The 14,136-nt window shown below is 43.7% G+C and overlaps 1 protein-coding gene across 1 annotated transcript in view; it reads right to left on the reverse strand.

Moving 5' to 3' along the window:
- Window positions 1–301: 301 nt before the first annotated feature.
- FDXR (ferredoxin reductase) overlaps window positions 302–14,136 on the reverse strand; it is a 51,927-nt gene continuing 38,092 nt past the window's right edge. Inside the window, exons 9-12 of the mRNA XM_069752371.1 lie at window positions 7,183–7,382; window positions 6,929–7,100; window positions 6,685–6,858; window positions 302–652 (exon numbers count right to left, since the gene is read on the reverse strand). Coding sequence (XP_069608472.1) covers window positions 522–652; window positions 6,685–6,858; window positions 6,929–7,100; window positions 7,183–7,382 — 677 coding nt within the window. The 3' untranslated portion in view covers window positions 302–521. The remainder of the gene's footprint in view (window positions 653–6,684; window positions 6,859–6,928; window positions 7,101–7,182; window positions 7,383–14,136) is intronic.

The raw sequence follows: 14,136 nt of genomic DNA on the forward strand, positions 1-14,136 counted from the left end.
TTTGGGAGACAAGTGCTGACTCTGGAGGTAGCTAGAGGATTTTCTGAGGACGTGTGTTTAGGCTGCTCTGCATTTTTACCCTGTAAGCTACATCGCCTTGGTAAAGACTATAAAAAATTGCAGCAGATTAAAAGCCCATAACTCTGAAACCGTATAGTAGATTAAAAAAAATAAAAACTGTAATAATCAGGGGAGCAGTGGGAATAAAATAAGTCCAAAAAATGCCCACTTTTCACCAGGTCCTTCTTAAGGGTTGGACACTGACTAACAGCGCAGCCACCTATTGGTGCCACTAGAGATAAAGATGTCATTCTTCTGGTGAGAACAAACTTGCTTTCTCGAAAATACACAGAAATGGCTGTACAATACAACAACTTATAATTTAGTAAAAATTATTTTTTAGCTATTAAATATATATAAGCTGGCATTTGGCGAAACTGGGAAAAGAAGAACATTTATTTAGCTCCTTTTTACAAGTCCAAGATGTCAGAGTCCATTATGGCTCAATGTACATGAATTTATCATCGAGAGACTAATTGCAGCATCTCTTCTGTGTCCAAAATCTTTTCTCGAGGTTTTCCTGCTTCCAATCCTTGTGCGATTTCCGCTGCATCTATTTTTTCCCAGTCAGAGAATGACACAGTTTGAACTCCTGTAATGGAAAATAAAATGTTCTTTAACCCCTTCATGACCCAGCCTATTTTGACCTTAAAGACCTTGCCGTTTCTGAGATTGTTTTTTCGTGACATATTGGGCTTCATGTTAGTGGTAAATTTAGGTCAATAAATTCTGTGTTTATTTGTGATAAAAACGGAAATTTGGCGAAAATTTTGAAAATTTCGCAATTTTCACATTTTGAATTTTTATTCTGTTAAACCAGAGAGTTATGTGACACAAAATAGTTAATAAATAACATTTCCCACACGTCTACTTTACATCAGCACAATTTTGGAAACAAAATTTTTTTTTGCTAGGAAGTTATAAGGGTTAAAATTTGACCAGCGATTTCTCATTTTTACAACGAAATTTACAAAACCATTTTTTTTAGGGACCACCTCACATTTGAAGTCAGTTTGAGGGTCTATATGGCTGAAAATACCCAAAAGTGACACCATTCTAAAAACTGCACCCCTCAAGGTGCACAAAACCACATTCAAGAAGTATATTAACCCTTCAGGTGCTTCACAGCAGCAGAAGCAACATGGAAGGAAAAAATGAACATTTAACTTTTTAGTCACAAAAATGATTTTTCAGCAACAATTTTTTTATTTTCCCAATGGTAAAAGGAGAAACTGAACAACGAAAGTTGTTGTCCAATTTGTCCTGAGTACGCTGATACCTCATATGTGGGGGTAAACCACTGTTTGGGCGCACGGCAGGGCTTGGAAGGGAAGGAGCGCCATTTGACTTTTTGAATGAAAAATTGGCTGCACTCTTTAGCGGACACCATGTCACGTTTGGAGAGCCCCCGTGTGCCTAAAAATTGGAGCTCCCCCACAAGTGACCCCATTTTGGAAACTAGACGCCCCAAGGAACTTATCTAGATGCATAGTGAGCCCTTTAAACCCCCAGGAGCTTCACAAATTGATCCGTAAAAATGAAAAAGTACTTTTTTTTTCACAAAAAAATTCTTTTAGCCTCAATTTTTTCATTTTCACATGGACAACAGGATAAAATGGATCCTAAAATTTGTTGGGCAATTTCTCCTGAGTACACCGATACCTCACATGTGGGGGTAAACCACTGTTTGGGCACATGGTAAGTCTCGGAAGGGAAGGAGCGTGTTGTGAATTCTGTGGTCAAGCTCCCTCCTGTGGTCATGAGTGGTACTTCGGCTGGTTCTGTCTATGAGCTTCCTCTGGTGGATGTGAGTGGGGCTGCGGCTTCTGAGTTTCCTTCCTCAGGTGACGAGGTTAAGTCGTTAGGTGCTGCTCTATTTAACTCCACCTAGTTCTTTGTTCCTGGCCTCCAGTCAATGTTCCAGTATTGGTCTTGCTCTCTCCTGGATCGTTCTTGTGGCCTGTCTGCCCTGCATAAGCTAAGTTCTGCTTGTGTTACTTTTGTTTGCTATTTTTTCTGTCCAGCTTGCTATATTGGTTTGTCTTGCTTGCTGGAAGCTCTGGGACGCATAGGGAGCACCTCCGTACCGTTAGTCGGTGCGGAGGGTCTTTTTGTGCCCTCTGCGTGGTTGTTTGTAGGTTTTTGTGCTGACCGCAAAGCTATCTTTCCTATCCTCGGTCTATTCAGTAAGTCGGGCCTCACTTTGCTAAAATCTATTTCATCTCTGTGTTTGTATTTTCATCTTTACTCACAGTCATTATAAGTGGGGGGCTGCCTTTTCCTTTGGGGAATTTCTCCGAGGCAAGGTAGGCTTATTTTTCTATCTTCAGGGCTAGCTAGTTCCTCAGGCTGTGCCGAGGCGCCTAGGTCTGGTCAGGAGCGCTCCACGGCTACCTCTAGTGTGGTGTGATAGGATTAGGGATTGCGGTCAGCAGAGTTCCCACGTCTCAGAGCTCGTCCTATGTTATTAGTAACTATCAGGTCACTTTGTGTGCTCTTAACCACCAGGTCCATTGTGGTTCTAAATCACCAGTTCATAACAGGAGCGCCATTTGACTTTTTGAATGAAAAATTATCTCCATCGTTAGCGGACACCATGTCGCGTTTGGAGAGACCCTGTATGCCTAAACATTGGAGCTCCCCCACAAGTGACCCCATTTTGGAAACTGGACCCCCCAAGGAACTTATTTAGATGCCTAGTGAGCACTTTAAACCCTCAGGTGTTTCACAAATTGATCCGTAAAAATGAAAAAGTACTTTTTTTTCACAAAAAATTTCTTTTCGCCTCAATTTTTTCATTTTCACATGGGCAATAGGATAAAATGGATCCTAAAATTTGTTGAGCAATTTCTCCCGAGTACGCCGATACCTCATATGTGGGGGTAAACCACTGTTTGGGCACACGTCAGGGCTCGGAAGGGAAGGTGCGCCTTTTGACTTTTTGAATGGAAAATTAGCTCCAATTGTTAGCGGACACCATGTCGCGTTTGGAGAGCCCCTGTGTGCCTATGCATACTGAGCACTTTAAACCCCCAAGTGCTTCACAGAAGTTTATAATGCAGAGCCATGAAAATAAAAAATAATTTTTCTTTTCTCAAAAATGATTTTTTAGCCTGGAATTTCCTATTTTGCCAATGGTAATAGGAGAAATTGGACCACAAATGTTGTTGTCCAGTTTGTCCTGAGTACGCAGATACCCCATATGTGGGGGTAAACCACTGTTTGGGCGCACGGCAGGGCTCAGAAGGGAAGGCACGCCATTTGGCTTTTTAAATGGAAAATTAGCTCCAATCATTAGCGGACACCATGTCGCGTTTGGAGAGCCCCTGTGTGCCTAAACATTGGAGATCCCCCACAAATGACCCCATTTTGGAAACTAGACCCCCAAAGGAACTAATCTAGATGTGTGGTGAGCACTTTGAACCCTCAAGTGCTTCACAGAAGTTTATAACGCAGAGCCATGAAAATAAAAAATTTATTTTCTCAAAAATGATTTTTTAGCCCAGAATTTTTTATTTTCCCAAGGGTTACAGGAGAAATTGGACCACAAAAGTTGTTGTCCAGTTTCTCCTGAGTACGCTGATACCCCATGTGTGGGGGTAAACCACTGTTTGGGCACACGTCGGGGCTCGGAAGTGAAGTAGTGACTTTTGAAATGCAGACTTTGATGGAATGGTCTGCGGGCGTCACGTTGCGTTTGCAGAGCCCCTGGTGTGCCTAAACAGTAGAAACCCCCCACAAGTGACCCCATTTTGGAAACTAGACCCCCCAAGGAACTTATCTAGATATGTGGTGAGCACTTTGAACCCCCAAGTGCTTCACAGACGTTTACAACGCAGAGCCGTGAAAATAAAAAATCATTTTTCTTTCCTCAAAAATGATGTTTTAGCAAGCAATTTTTTTATTTTCTCAAGAGTAACAGGAGAAATTGGACCCCAGTAATTGTTGCGCAGTTTGTCCTGAGTATGCTGGTACCCCATATGTGGGGGTAAACCACTGTTTGGGCACACGTCGGGGCTCGGAAGTGAGGGAGCACCATTTGACTTTTTGAATACAAGATTGGCTGGAATCAATGGTGGCGCCATGTTGCGTTTGGAGACCCCCTGATGTGCCTAAACAGTGGAAACCCCTCAATTCTGACGCCAACACACCCCTAACCCTTATTCCAACTGTAGCCGTAACCCTAATCACAACCCTAACACCAACACACCCCTAACCACAACCCTAACCCCAACACACCCCTAACCACAACCCTAATTCCAACCCAACCCTAACCCTATGTGCCAACGTTGCGGATTCGTGTGAGATATTTCCGCACCATTTTTGAAAAATCCGCGGGTAAAAGGCACTGCGTTTTACCTGCGGATTTACCGCGGATTGCCAGTGTTTTTTGTGCGGATTTCACCTGTGGATTCCTATTGAGGAACAGGTGTAAAACGCTGCGGAATCCGCACAAAGAATTGACATGCTGCGGAAAATACAACGCAGCGTTTCCGCGTGGTATTTTCCGCACCGTGGGCACAGCGGATTTGGTTTTCCATATGTTTACATGGTACTGTAAACGTGATGGAACACTGCTGCGGATCCGCAGCCAAATCCGCACCATGTGCACATAGCCTAATTCTAAAGGTATGTGCACACGCTGCGGAAAACGCTGCGGATCCGCAGCAGTTTCCCATGAGTTTACAGTTCAATGTAAACCTATGGGAAACAAAAATCGCTGTACACATGCTGCAGAAAAACTGCACGGAAACGCAGCGGTTTACATTCCGCAGCATGTCGCTTCTTTCTGCGGATTCCGCAGCGGTTTTACAACTGCTCCAATAGAAAATCGCAGTTGTAAAACCGCAGTGAAATGCGCAGAAAAACCGCGGTAAATCCACAGCGGTTTAGCACTGCGGATTTATCAAATCCTCTGCGGAAAAATCCGCAGAGGACCAGAGTACGTGTGCACATCCCGAACCCTAACCCTAGCCCTAACCCTACCCCTAACCCTACTTCTAACCCTAACCCTACCCCTAACCCTACCCCTAACCCTAGTTCTTACCCCAACCTTAGTGGAAAAAAAAATTCTTTATTTTTTTTATTGTCCCTACCTATGGGGGTGACAAAGGGGGAAGGGGGTCATTTACTATTTTTTTTATTTTGATCACTGAGATGGTTATATCTCAGTGATCAAAATTCACTCTGGAACGAATCTGCCGGCCGGCAGATTCGGCGGGCGCACTGCACATGCGCCCGCCATTTTGGAAGATGGCGGCGCCCAGGAAAGAAGACGGACGGACCCCGGGAGGCTCGGTAAGTATAAGGGGGGGGGAGATCAGGGCACGGGGGGACGTCGGAGCACGGGGGGGTGGATCGGAGCATGGGGGGGTGGATCGAAACACGGGGGGGGTGGATTGGAGCACGGGGTGGGGGATCGGAGCACGGGGGGGGATCGCTGTGCGGTGGGGGGATCGGAGTGCGGGGGGTTTGATTGGAGCGCGGGGGGTGTGATTGGAGCACGGGGGGAGCGAACAGGAGGACGGGGGAGCGGAGCACAGGACGGAGGGGAGCGGACCACAGATCGGAGGGCTGGGGGGGCGATCGGTGGGGTGGGGTGGGTGCACATAAGTGTTTCCAGCCATGGCCGATGATATTGCAGCATCGGCCATGGCTAGATTGTAATATTTCACCAGTTTTTTAGGTGAAATATTACAAATCGCTCTGATTGGCAGTTTCACTTTCAACAGCCAATCAGAGCGATCGTAGCCACGTGGGGGGTGAAGCCACCCCCCTGGGCTAAACTACCACTCCCCCTGTCCCTGCAGATCGGGTGAAATGGGAGTTAACCCTTTCACCGGATCTGCAGGGACGCGATCATTCTGTGACACAGCATATGCGTCACAGGTCGGATTGGCACCGACTTTCATGACGCATACGCTGTGTCACAGGTCGGGAAGGGGTTGAAAGGGATTGGTGGGGCTTGGGATTAAAGTATGCAGCTGGGCTGTGGAGTCGGTTTCCATTTTGGTGGAGTCGGTATAAAATGGAACGACTCCTAAAATATATAATAAAATTGGGTACCGTAGTTTAATGCAGGATGTGCTGAAGTTTTTTTCATAAGAATTTGGGAAAGTTATCCAAGTCAGGGAAATTGAGGAGTTGGAGTCGGCGGTTTGGCTTACAGACCCCACAGCTGGGGTCTATGTGACAACAGACATTGGAATCCTTACAGAGAGTGGTGCACATGCAGTCAGGATTTCTCCAGTATTGCTGGTGCGAGCGCCGGTCACACGCATATATACGATTTACATACTTTCGCTCACATTATGACTAGACTGAGCACACCTAGTTGGCACATGACCGTAAGGATGCAAATTGCACACTTGCTATCACGTGTCTCACCAGCAATATTGGAGAATCCAGATGTGCACATGGAGAGAAGACTGCAGATTATCATCCCAAAAATGGACAACCCCTTTAAGGTTTCAAGCTGAAATATCAACAGTATTTGCAAACGTTGATTTTAGACAATCATGGAGGACAATATATGAAAATTTATGCCTAAAAGGCAGTTAGGTAGATGTATCTGAAAAAAAGGCACAAGATGAAGAAAAACCACAAACACCACGTAAAACCCACCTCTAAGAAGAAGAAGCTCTCTAATTGCTGAGGCTCCTGCTCGAGGATATGAAAAGTTCAATGTCCCCGATTTTATGTCCTCCAACAAAGCTTGAGCTGTGTCAAAGCTGTCTGTCATTGTAGTTGTGATGACACCAGTAGGACCTCTTTTTACCCAACCGCTGCAATACAGTCCTACCAATAAAGTCAGAATAAATTGCTAGAGACATTGTCGTCAGCATTCTGAAAGATTAGAAACACTTACCTGCGGTCCCTTGAACTCTGCCCATAACATTTGGAATGATACCCTGCTTCGGAAGGAAAGGCACGCCTGGTGCGATCGGAACACTTCTATACCCAATACTGCTGAGAATAATGCCACAAGGTAGATCCTCTGTTTTATCTGTAGGAACAGCTACTGCACTCTCCCCGGATCCCTGAAGAACAGGAAACATTACCCAATATCAACAATCGTGGAGAGCAACATATATAGCCTATAATGCAAATGCCATTTCATACCTCAAGTCGAGTGACTGCTAGCCGGACCCCCGCTGCTCTTTTCCCATCTTCACTAGGAAGCACCGATACAGGATTGCGGAAGAAACGCAGACCCCATTCTCTATTACAGTGGGTCCGACGAGCAGCCTCCTTCTCTCCTGGTGCCTCCAGGGCTGACTTTACTAGTAGTTCCGTCAGTCGCTTCCTTGGTCTAGGGAGGTCTAAGAGTTATGGGGAAATAAAACATATCACCTAAATTTCAAGGGATGGGTCATACTGAATAGGATATTCTTATACTATGCATAGCAGAGGCAAATATCTGCAATACTATGGTAAGGATTACTGAATAGTAAAACATGACAGGCAGGTTGGGGGTTTACAATACTTCTATCAATTTACTGATGATACTTAATAGGAGGCAGATTAACTCTTATTTTTATGACAACATCGCTATAGGCAAACTAGGGCCACTTCTTTGTGGAATGAGTTGCAGTTTTGGAGGACATCTTTCTTTTTACAATATAATGCATTGAAAAACAAAATCCAAGTTCTGAGACCTGTAAGATTTATTTTTCCATCGATGTGTGAGAGTTTGAATTTTTGTATAGTGAGCTTCTGATTGTTATCGATACCATTTTTGGGTACATTTGTTTTACTGATTTTTTTTGGGGGGACAGGTAATGTAACCAAAAAAACTGCAACCCTGGCATTTCACTTTTTTTCTTTACACTATTTGACCTTATGGGTTAATTAATTTTATACCCTGATATGTCAGACTTTGATTGACACACTGATACTAATTTGTTTATTCTATTTATGATTTGGGTAAAAAAGGAGACCATTACCCCGATTCTGTTTTTTGAGGATTTAAAAAATTCAATTAATTTTCTTTTTAGTTTTCAGTCCTCCTCACCTCCACCCCCCCGTGAGGACTTGAACAGGGAATTAACGATCACGTACGAAGCTCAGCCACAGGGCTTAATGAGAGTACATAGATGGCAGCAACAAAGGCCATAAAGGGACCGTCACCAGTAGAATTGGAAGGATCAATGTGCAGGACTCCGTAGTCTCCGGCCGCTGGACGGGAGATTCACGTGATGCACAAATGACATAGTTCTAACCCTGCTAATAAAAAGCTGCACCAGGAATCCCAGAAGGTAAGAGATCCACGAGTCTCCAACACAGCAGCAAGACTACTAACTTGGTCAAAGGACTGGAATCCCGTGAATTGATCTGGTCAACTATAGTCACCAGCTTTTTGCTACCATATCTGAGAGTTGCATCATGTGAGGTCAGAAACTGCGATTCCAATGATGTATCACTTACTGTGTTGCTTCCTACAGTTTTGATAAAATCACTGCTTCATCTGCTGCAGACCTACCAGTTGTCTGAATGCTAAGCAGTAACCTTTCACCCACCACTAATTGGCAGCTTTCTGAGTACACTGTGCATAGGCAGAAAACTGTCAATCATGGCTGGGAGCGGGATCATATGGAGCTCATGAATATAGAGGACAACATGGCAGCAGGTTCAGAAATCCTCCAATGATAATCTCATATAGCTAAAACAATGATTATCAAAATTACAGCAATCAGCCCAGTAAGTAACAAATCGCTAGTGATAGCAGTATCTAAATGATTAAACAGCAGCAGCAGTAGGAGCTAGCTCCAGTCTCTGTTAGAGGCCAGTGCTGGCCAACCAGCTTCTCTTCCACTTCTTTCAATGTTCACTTCAGTGAAGCAGGTAAAGAAACTGACACAGGACCGCTCGTATTCAAATGGTGCATGACGACCGCTCGTATTCACATGGTACATGACCGGTCACATGACGACCGCTTGTATTCAAATGGTACATGACCGGTCACATGACGACCGCTTGTATTCAAATGGTACATAACCGGTCACATGATGACCGCTCTTATTCAAATGGTACATGACCGGTCACATGACGACCGCTCGTATTCAAATGGTACATGACCGGTCACATGACGACCGCTCGTATTCAAATGGTACATGACCGGTCAAATGACGACCGCTCGTATTCAAATGGTACATGACCGGTCAAATGACGACCGCTCGTATTCAAATAGTACATGACCGGTCACATGATGACCGCTCGTATTCAAATGGTACATGACCGGTCACATTACGACCGCTCGTATTCACATGGTACATGACCGGTCAAATAATGACCGCTCGTATTCAAATGGTACATGACCGGTCACATGACGACCGCTCGTATTCAAATGGTACATGACCGGTCACATGACGACCGCTCGTATTCAAATGGTACATGACCGGTCACATGACGACCGCTTGTATTCAAATGGTACATAACCGGTCACATGATGACCGCTCTTATTCAAATGGTGCATGACGACCGCTCGTATTCAAATGGTACATGACCGGTCACATGACGACCATTCGTATTCAAATGGTACATGACCGGTCAAATGACGACCGCTCGTATTCAAATGGTACATGACCGGTCAAATGACGACCGCTCGTATTCAAATAGTACATGACCGGTCACATGATGACCGCTCGTATTCAAATGGTACATGACCGGTCACATGATGACCGCTCGTATTCAAATGGTACATGACCGGTCACATTACGACCGCTCGTATTCAAATGGTACATGACCGGTCACATGATGACCGCTCGTATTCAAATGGTACATGACCGGTCACATGACGACCACTCGTAATCAAATAGTACATGACCGGTCACCTGACATGACGACCACTCGTATTCAAATAGTACATGACCGGTCACATGATGACCGCTCGTATTCAAATGGTACATGACCGGTCACATTACGACCGCTCGTATTCAAATGGTACATGACCGGTCACATGATGACCGCTCGTATTCAAATGGTACATGACAGGTCACATGACGACCACTCGTAATCAAATAGTACATGACCGGTCACATGACATGACGACCACTCGTATTCAAATAGTACATGACCGGTCACATGATGACCGCTCGTATTCAAATGGTACATGACCGGTCACATTACGACCGCTCGTATTCAAATGGTACATGACCGGTCACATGATGACCGCTCGTATTCAAATAGTACATGACCGGTCGCATGACGACCGCTCGTATTCAAATGGTACATGACCGGTCACATGACGACCGCTCGTATTCAAATGGTACATGACCGATCACATGACGACCGCTCGTATTCAAATGGTACATGACCGGTCGCATGACGACCGGTTGTATTCAAATAGTACATGACCGGTCGCATGATGACCGCTCGTATTCAAATAGTACATGACCGGTCGCATGACGACCGCTCGTATTCAAATGGTACATGACCGGTCACATGACGACCGCTCGTATTCAAATGGTACATGACCGGTCACATGACGACCGCTCGTATTCAAATGGTACATGACCGGTCACATGATGACCGCTCGTATTCAAATGGTACATGACCGGTCACATGACGACCACTCGTAATCAAATAGTACATGACCGGTCACATGACGACCACTCGTATTCAAATAGTACATGACCGGTCACATGATGACCGCTCGTATTCAAATGGTACATGACCGGTCACATTACGACCGCTCGTATTCAAATGGTACATGACCGGTCACATGATGACCGCTCGTATTCAAATGGTACATGACCGGTCACATTACGACCGCTCGTATTCAAATGGTACATGACCGGTCACATGATGACCGCTCATATTCAAATGGTACATGACCGGTCACATGACGACCGCTCGTATTCAAATGGTACATGACCGGTCACATGACGACCGCTCGTATTCAAATGATACATTACTGGTCACATGATGACCGCTCGTATTCAAATGGTACATAACCGGTCACATGGCGGCCGCTCGTATTCAAATGGTACATGACCGGTCCCATGACGAATGCTCGACCTGTCAAACAGAGAGAATCCTGAAATGATATATATTACACACGGTTAGGATCCCAAATGTTACAAAAGCAATGCCCGTAGAACAACTTTACACCAAGAAAAGTCTAACTACAATCGCCACTAGGAGGAGCTTAGGAGCACACTATTAACCCCTTAAGCCCCGAGGGTGGTTTCACGTTAACGACCAGGCCAATTTTTACAATTCTGACCACTGTCCCTTTATGAGGTTATAACTCTGGAACGCTTCAACCGATCCCGGTGATTCTAACGTTTTCTCGAGACATATTGTACTTCATGATAGTGGTAAAATTTATTTGATATTACCTGTGTTTATTTGTGAAAAACAAGGAAATTTGGCGAAAATTTAGAAAATTTCGCAATTTTCCAACTTTGAATTTTTATGCCCTTAAATCACAGAGATATGTCACAAAAAATACTTAATATGTAACATTTCCCACATGTCTAGCACAATTTTGGAAACAAATTTTTTTTTGTTAGGGAGTTATAAGGGTTAAAATTTGACCAGTAATTTCTCATTTTTACAACACCATTTTTTTTAGGGACCACATCACATTTGAAGTCATTTTGAGGGGTCTATATGATAGAAAATAACCAAGTGTGACACCATTCTAAAAACTGCACCCCTCAAGGTGCTCAAAACCACATTCAAGAAGTTTAATAACCCTTCTGGTGCTTCACAGGAATTTTTGCAATGTTTAAAAAAAAAAATGAACATTTAATTTTTTTTCACAAAAAATTTACTTCAGCTCCAATTTGTTTTATTTTACAAAGGGTAACAGGAGAAAATGGACCCGAATAGTTGTTGTACAATTTGTCCTGAGTATCCCGATACCCCATATGTGGGGGTAAACCACTGTTTGGGCGCATGGCAGAGCTCGGAAGGGAAGGAGCGCCATTTGACTTTTCAATGCAAAATTAGCTGGAATTGAGATGGGACACCATGTTGCTTTTGGAGAGCCACTAATGTGCCTAAACATTGAAACCCCTCACAAGTGACACCATTTTGGAAAGTAGACCCCCTAAGGAACTTATCTAGATGTGTAGATGTGTGGTGAGCACTTTGACCCACCAAGTGCTTCACAGAAGTTTATAATGTAGAGCCGTAAAAATAAAATTAATATTTTTTCACAAAAATGAACTTTTCTCCCCTAATTTTGTATTTTCCCAAGGGTACCAGAAGATATTGTACCACAAAAGTTGTTGTGCAATTTGTCCTGAGTACGCTGATAACCCATATGTGGAGGTAAACCACTGTTTAGGTGCATGGCAGAGCTCGGAAGGGAAGGAGTGCAGTTTGACTTTTCAATGCAAAATTGGCTGGAATTAAGATGGGACACCATGTTGCATTTGGAGAGCCCCTGATGTGCCTAAACATTGAAACTCCCCACAAGTGACACCATTTTGGAAAGTAGACCCCCTAAGGATATTATCTAGATGTGTTGTGAGAGCTTTGAACCTCCAAGTGTTTCACTACAGTTTATGACGCAGAGCCGTGAAAATAAAAATTCGTTTTTTTTTCCACTAAAATTATTTTTTGGCCCCCAGTTTTGTATTTTCCCAAGGGTAACAGGAGAAATTGGACCCCAAAAGTTGTTGTGCAATTTGTCCTGAGTACGCCGATACCACATATGTGGGGGGTAACCATCGCTTGGGAGAATGGCAGAGCTTGGAAGGGAAGGAGCGCCATTTGGAATGCAGACTTAGATGGATTGGTCTGCAGGCGTCACGTTGCATTTGCAGAGCCCCTGATGTACCTAAACAGTAGAAACCCACCACAAGTGACCCCATTTTGGAAACTAGACCCACCAAGAACTTTATCTAGATGTGTTGTGAGAACTTTTAACCCCCAAGTATTTCACTACAGTTTATAACGCAGAGCCATGAAAATAAAAAATCATTTTTGTCCCACAAAAATTATTTTTTAGCCCTCAGTTTTGTATTTTCTGAAGGGTAACAGGAGAAATTGGACCCCAAAACTTGTTGTCCAATTTGTCCTGAGTACGCTGATACCCCATATGTTGGGGTAAACCCCTGTTTGGGCACACGGGAGAGCTCGGAAGGGAAGGAGCACTGTTTTACTTTTTCAACGCAGAATTGGCTGGAATTGAGATCGGACGCCATGTCACGTTTGGAGAGCCCCTGATGTGCTTAAACAATGGAAACCCCCAATTCTAACTGAAACCCTAACCCAAACATACCCCTAATCCCAACCCTAATCACACCTCTAACTCCAACACACCCCTAACCCTAATCCCAACCGTAAATGTAATCCAAACCCTAACCCCAACCCTAACCCTAGCCCTAACCCTAACCCGAATGGGAAAATGGAAATAAATACATTTTTTTAAATTTTTTTTAATTTTTCCCTAACTAAGGGAGTCATGAAGGGGGATTGATTTACTTTTATAGCGGGTTTCTTAGCGGATTTTTATGATTGGCAGCTGTCACACACTAAAAGATGCTTTTTATTGCAAAAATATTTTTTGTGTTACCACATTTTGAGAGCTATAATTTTTCCATATTTTGGTCCACAGAGTCATGTGAGGTCTTGTTTTTTGCGGGACAAGTTGACATTTTTATTGGTAACATTTTCGGGCACGTGACATTTTTTGATCGCTTTTTATTCCGATTTTTGTGAGGCAGTATGACCAAAAACCAGCTATTCATGAATTTCTTTTGGGGGGGGGGGGGCATTTATACTGTTCCGCGGATGGTAAAATGGATAAAGCAGTTTTATTCTTCGGGTTAGTATGATTACAGCGATACCTTATTTAGATTTTTTTTTATGTTTTGGCGCTTTTATACGATAAAAACTATTTTATAGAAAAAAATTATTTTTGCATTGCTTTATTCTGAGGACTATAAATTTTTAATTTTTTTCACAGATGATGTATGGCGGCTCGTTTTTTACAGGACAAGATGACGTACCATGGTTATTTATATATGTCTTTTTGATCGCGTGCTATTCCACTTTTTGTTTGGCGGTATGAAAATAAAGGGTTGTTTTTTGCCTCTTTTTTAAATTTTTTTATGGTGT

Source organism: Ranitomeya imitator, chromosome 2 (assembly GCF_032444005.1).
Source record: "Ranitomeya imitator isolate aRanImi1 chromosome 2, aRanImi1.pri, whole genome shotgun sequence".
NCBI lineage: Eukaryota > Metazoa > Chordata > Amphibia > Anura > Dendrobatidae > Ranitomeya > Ranitomeya imitator.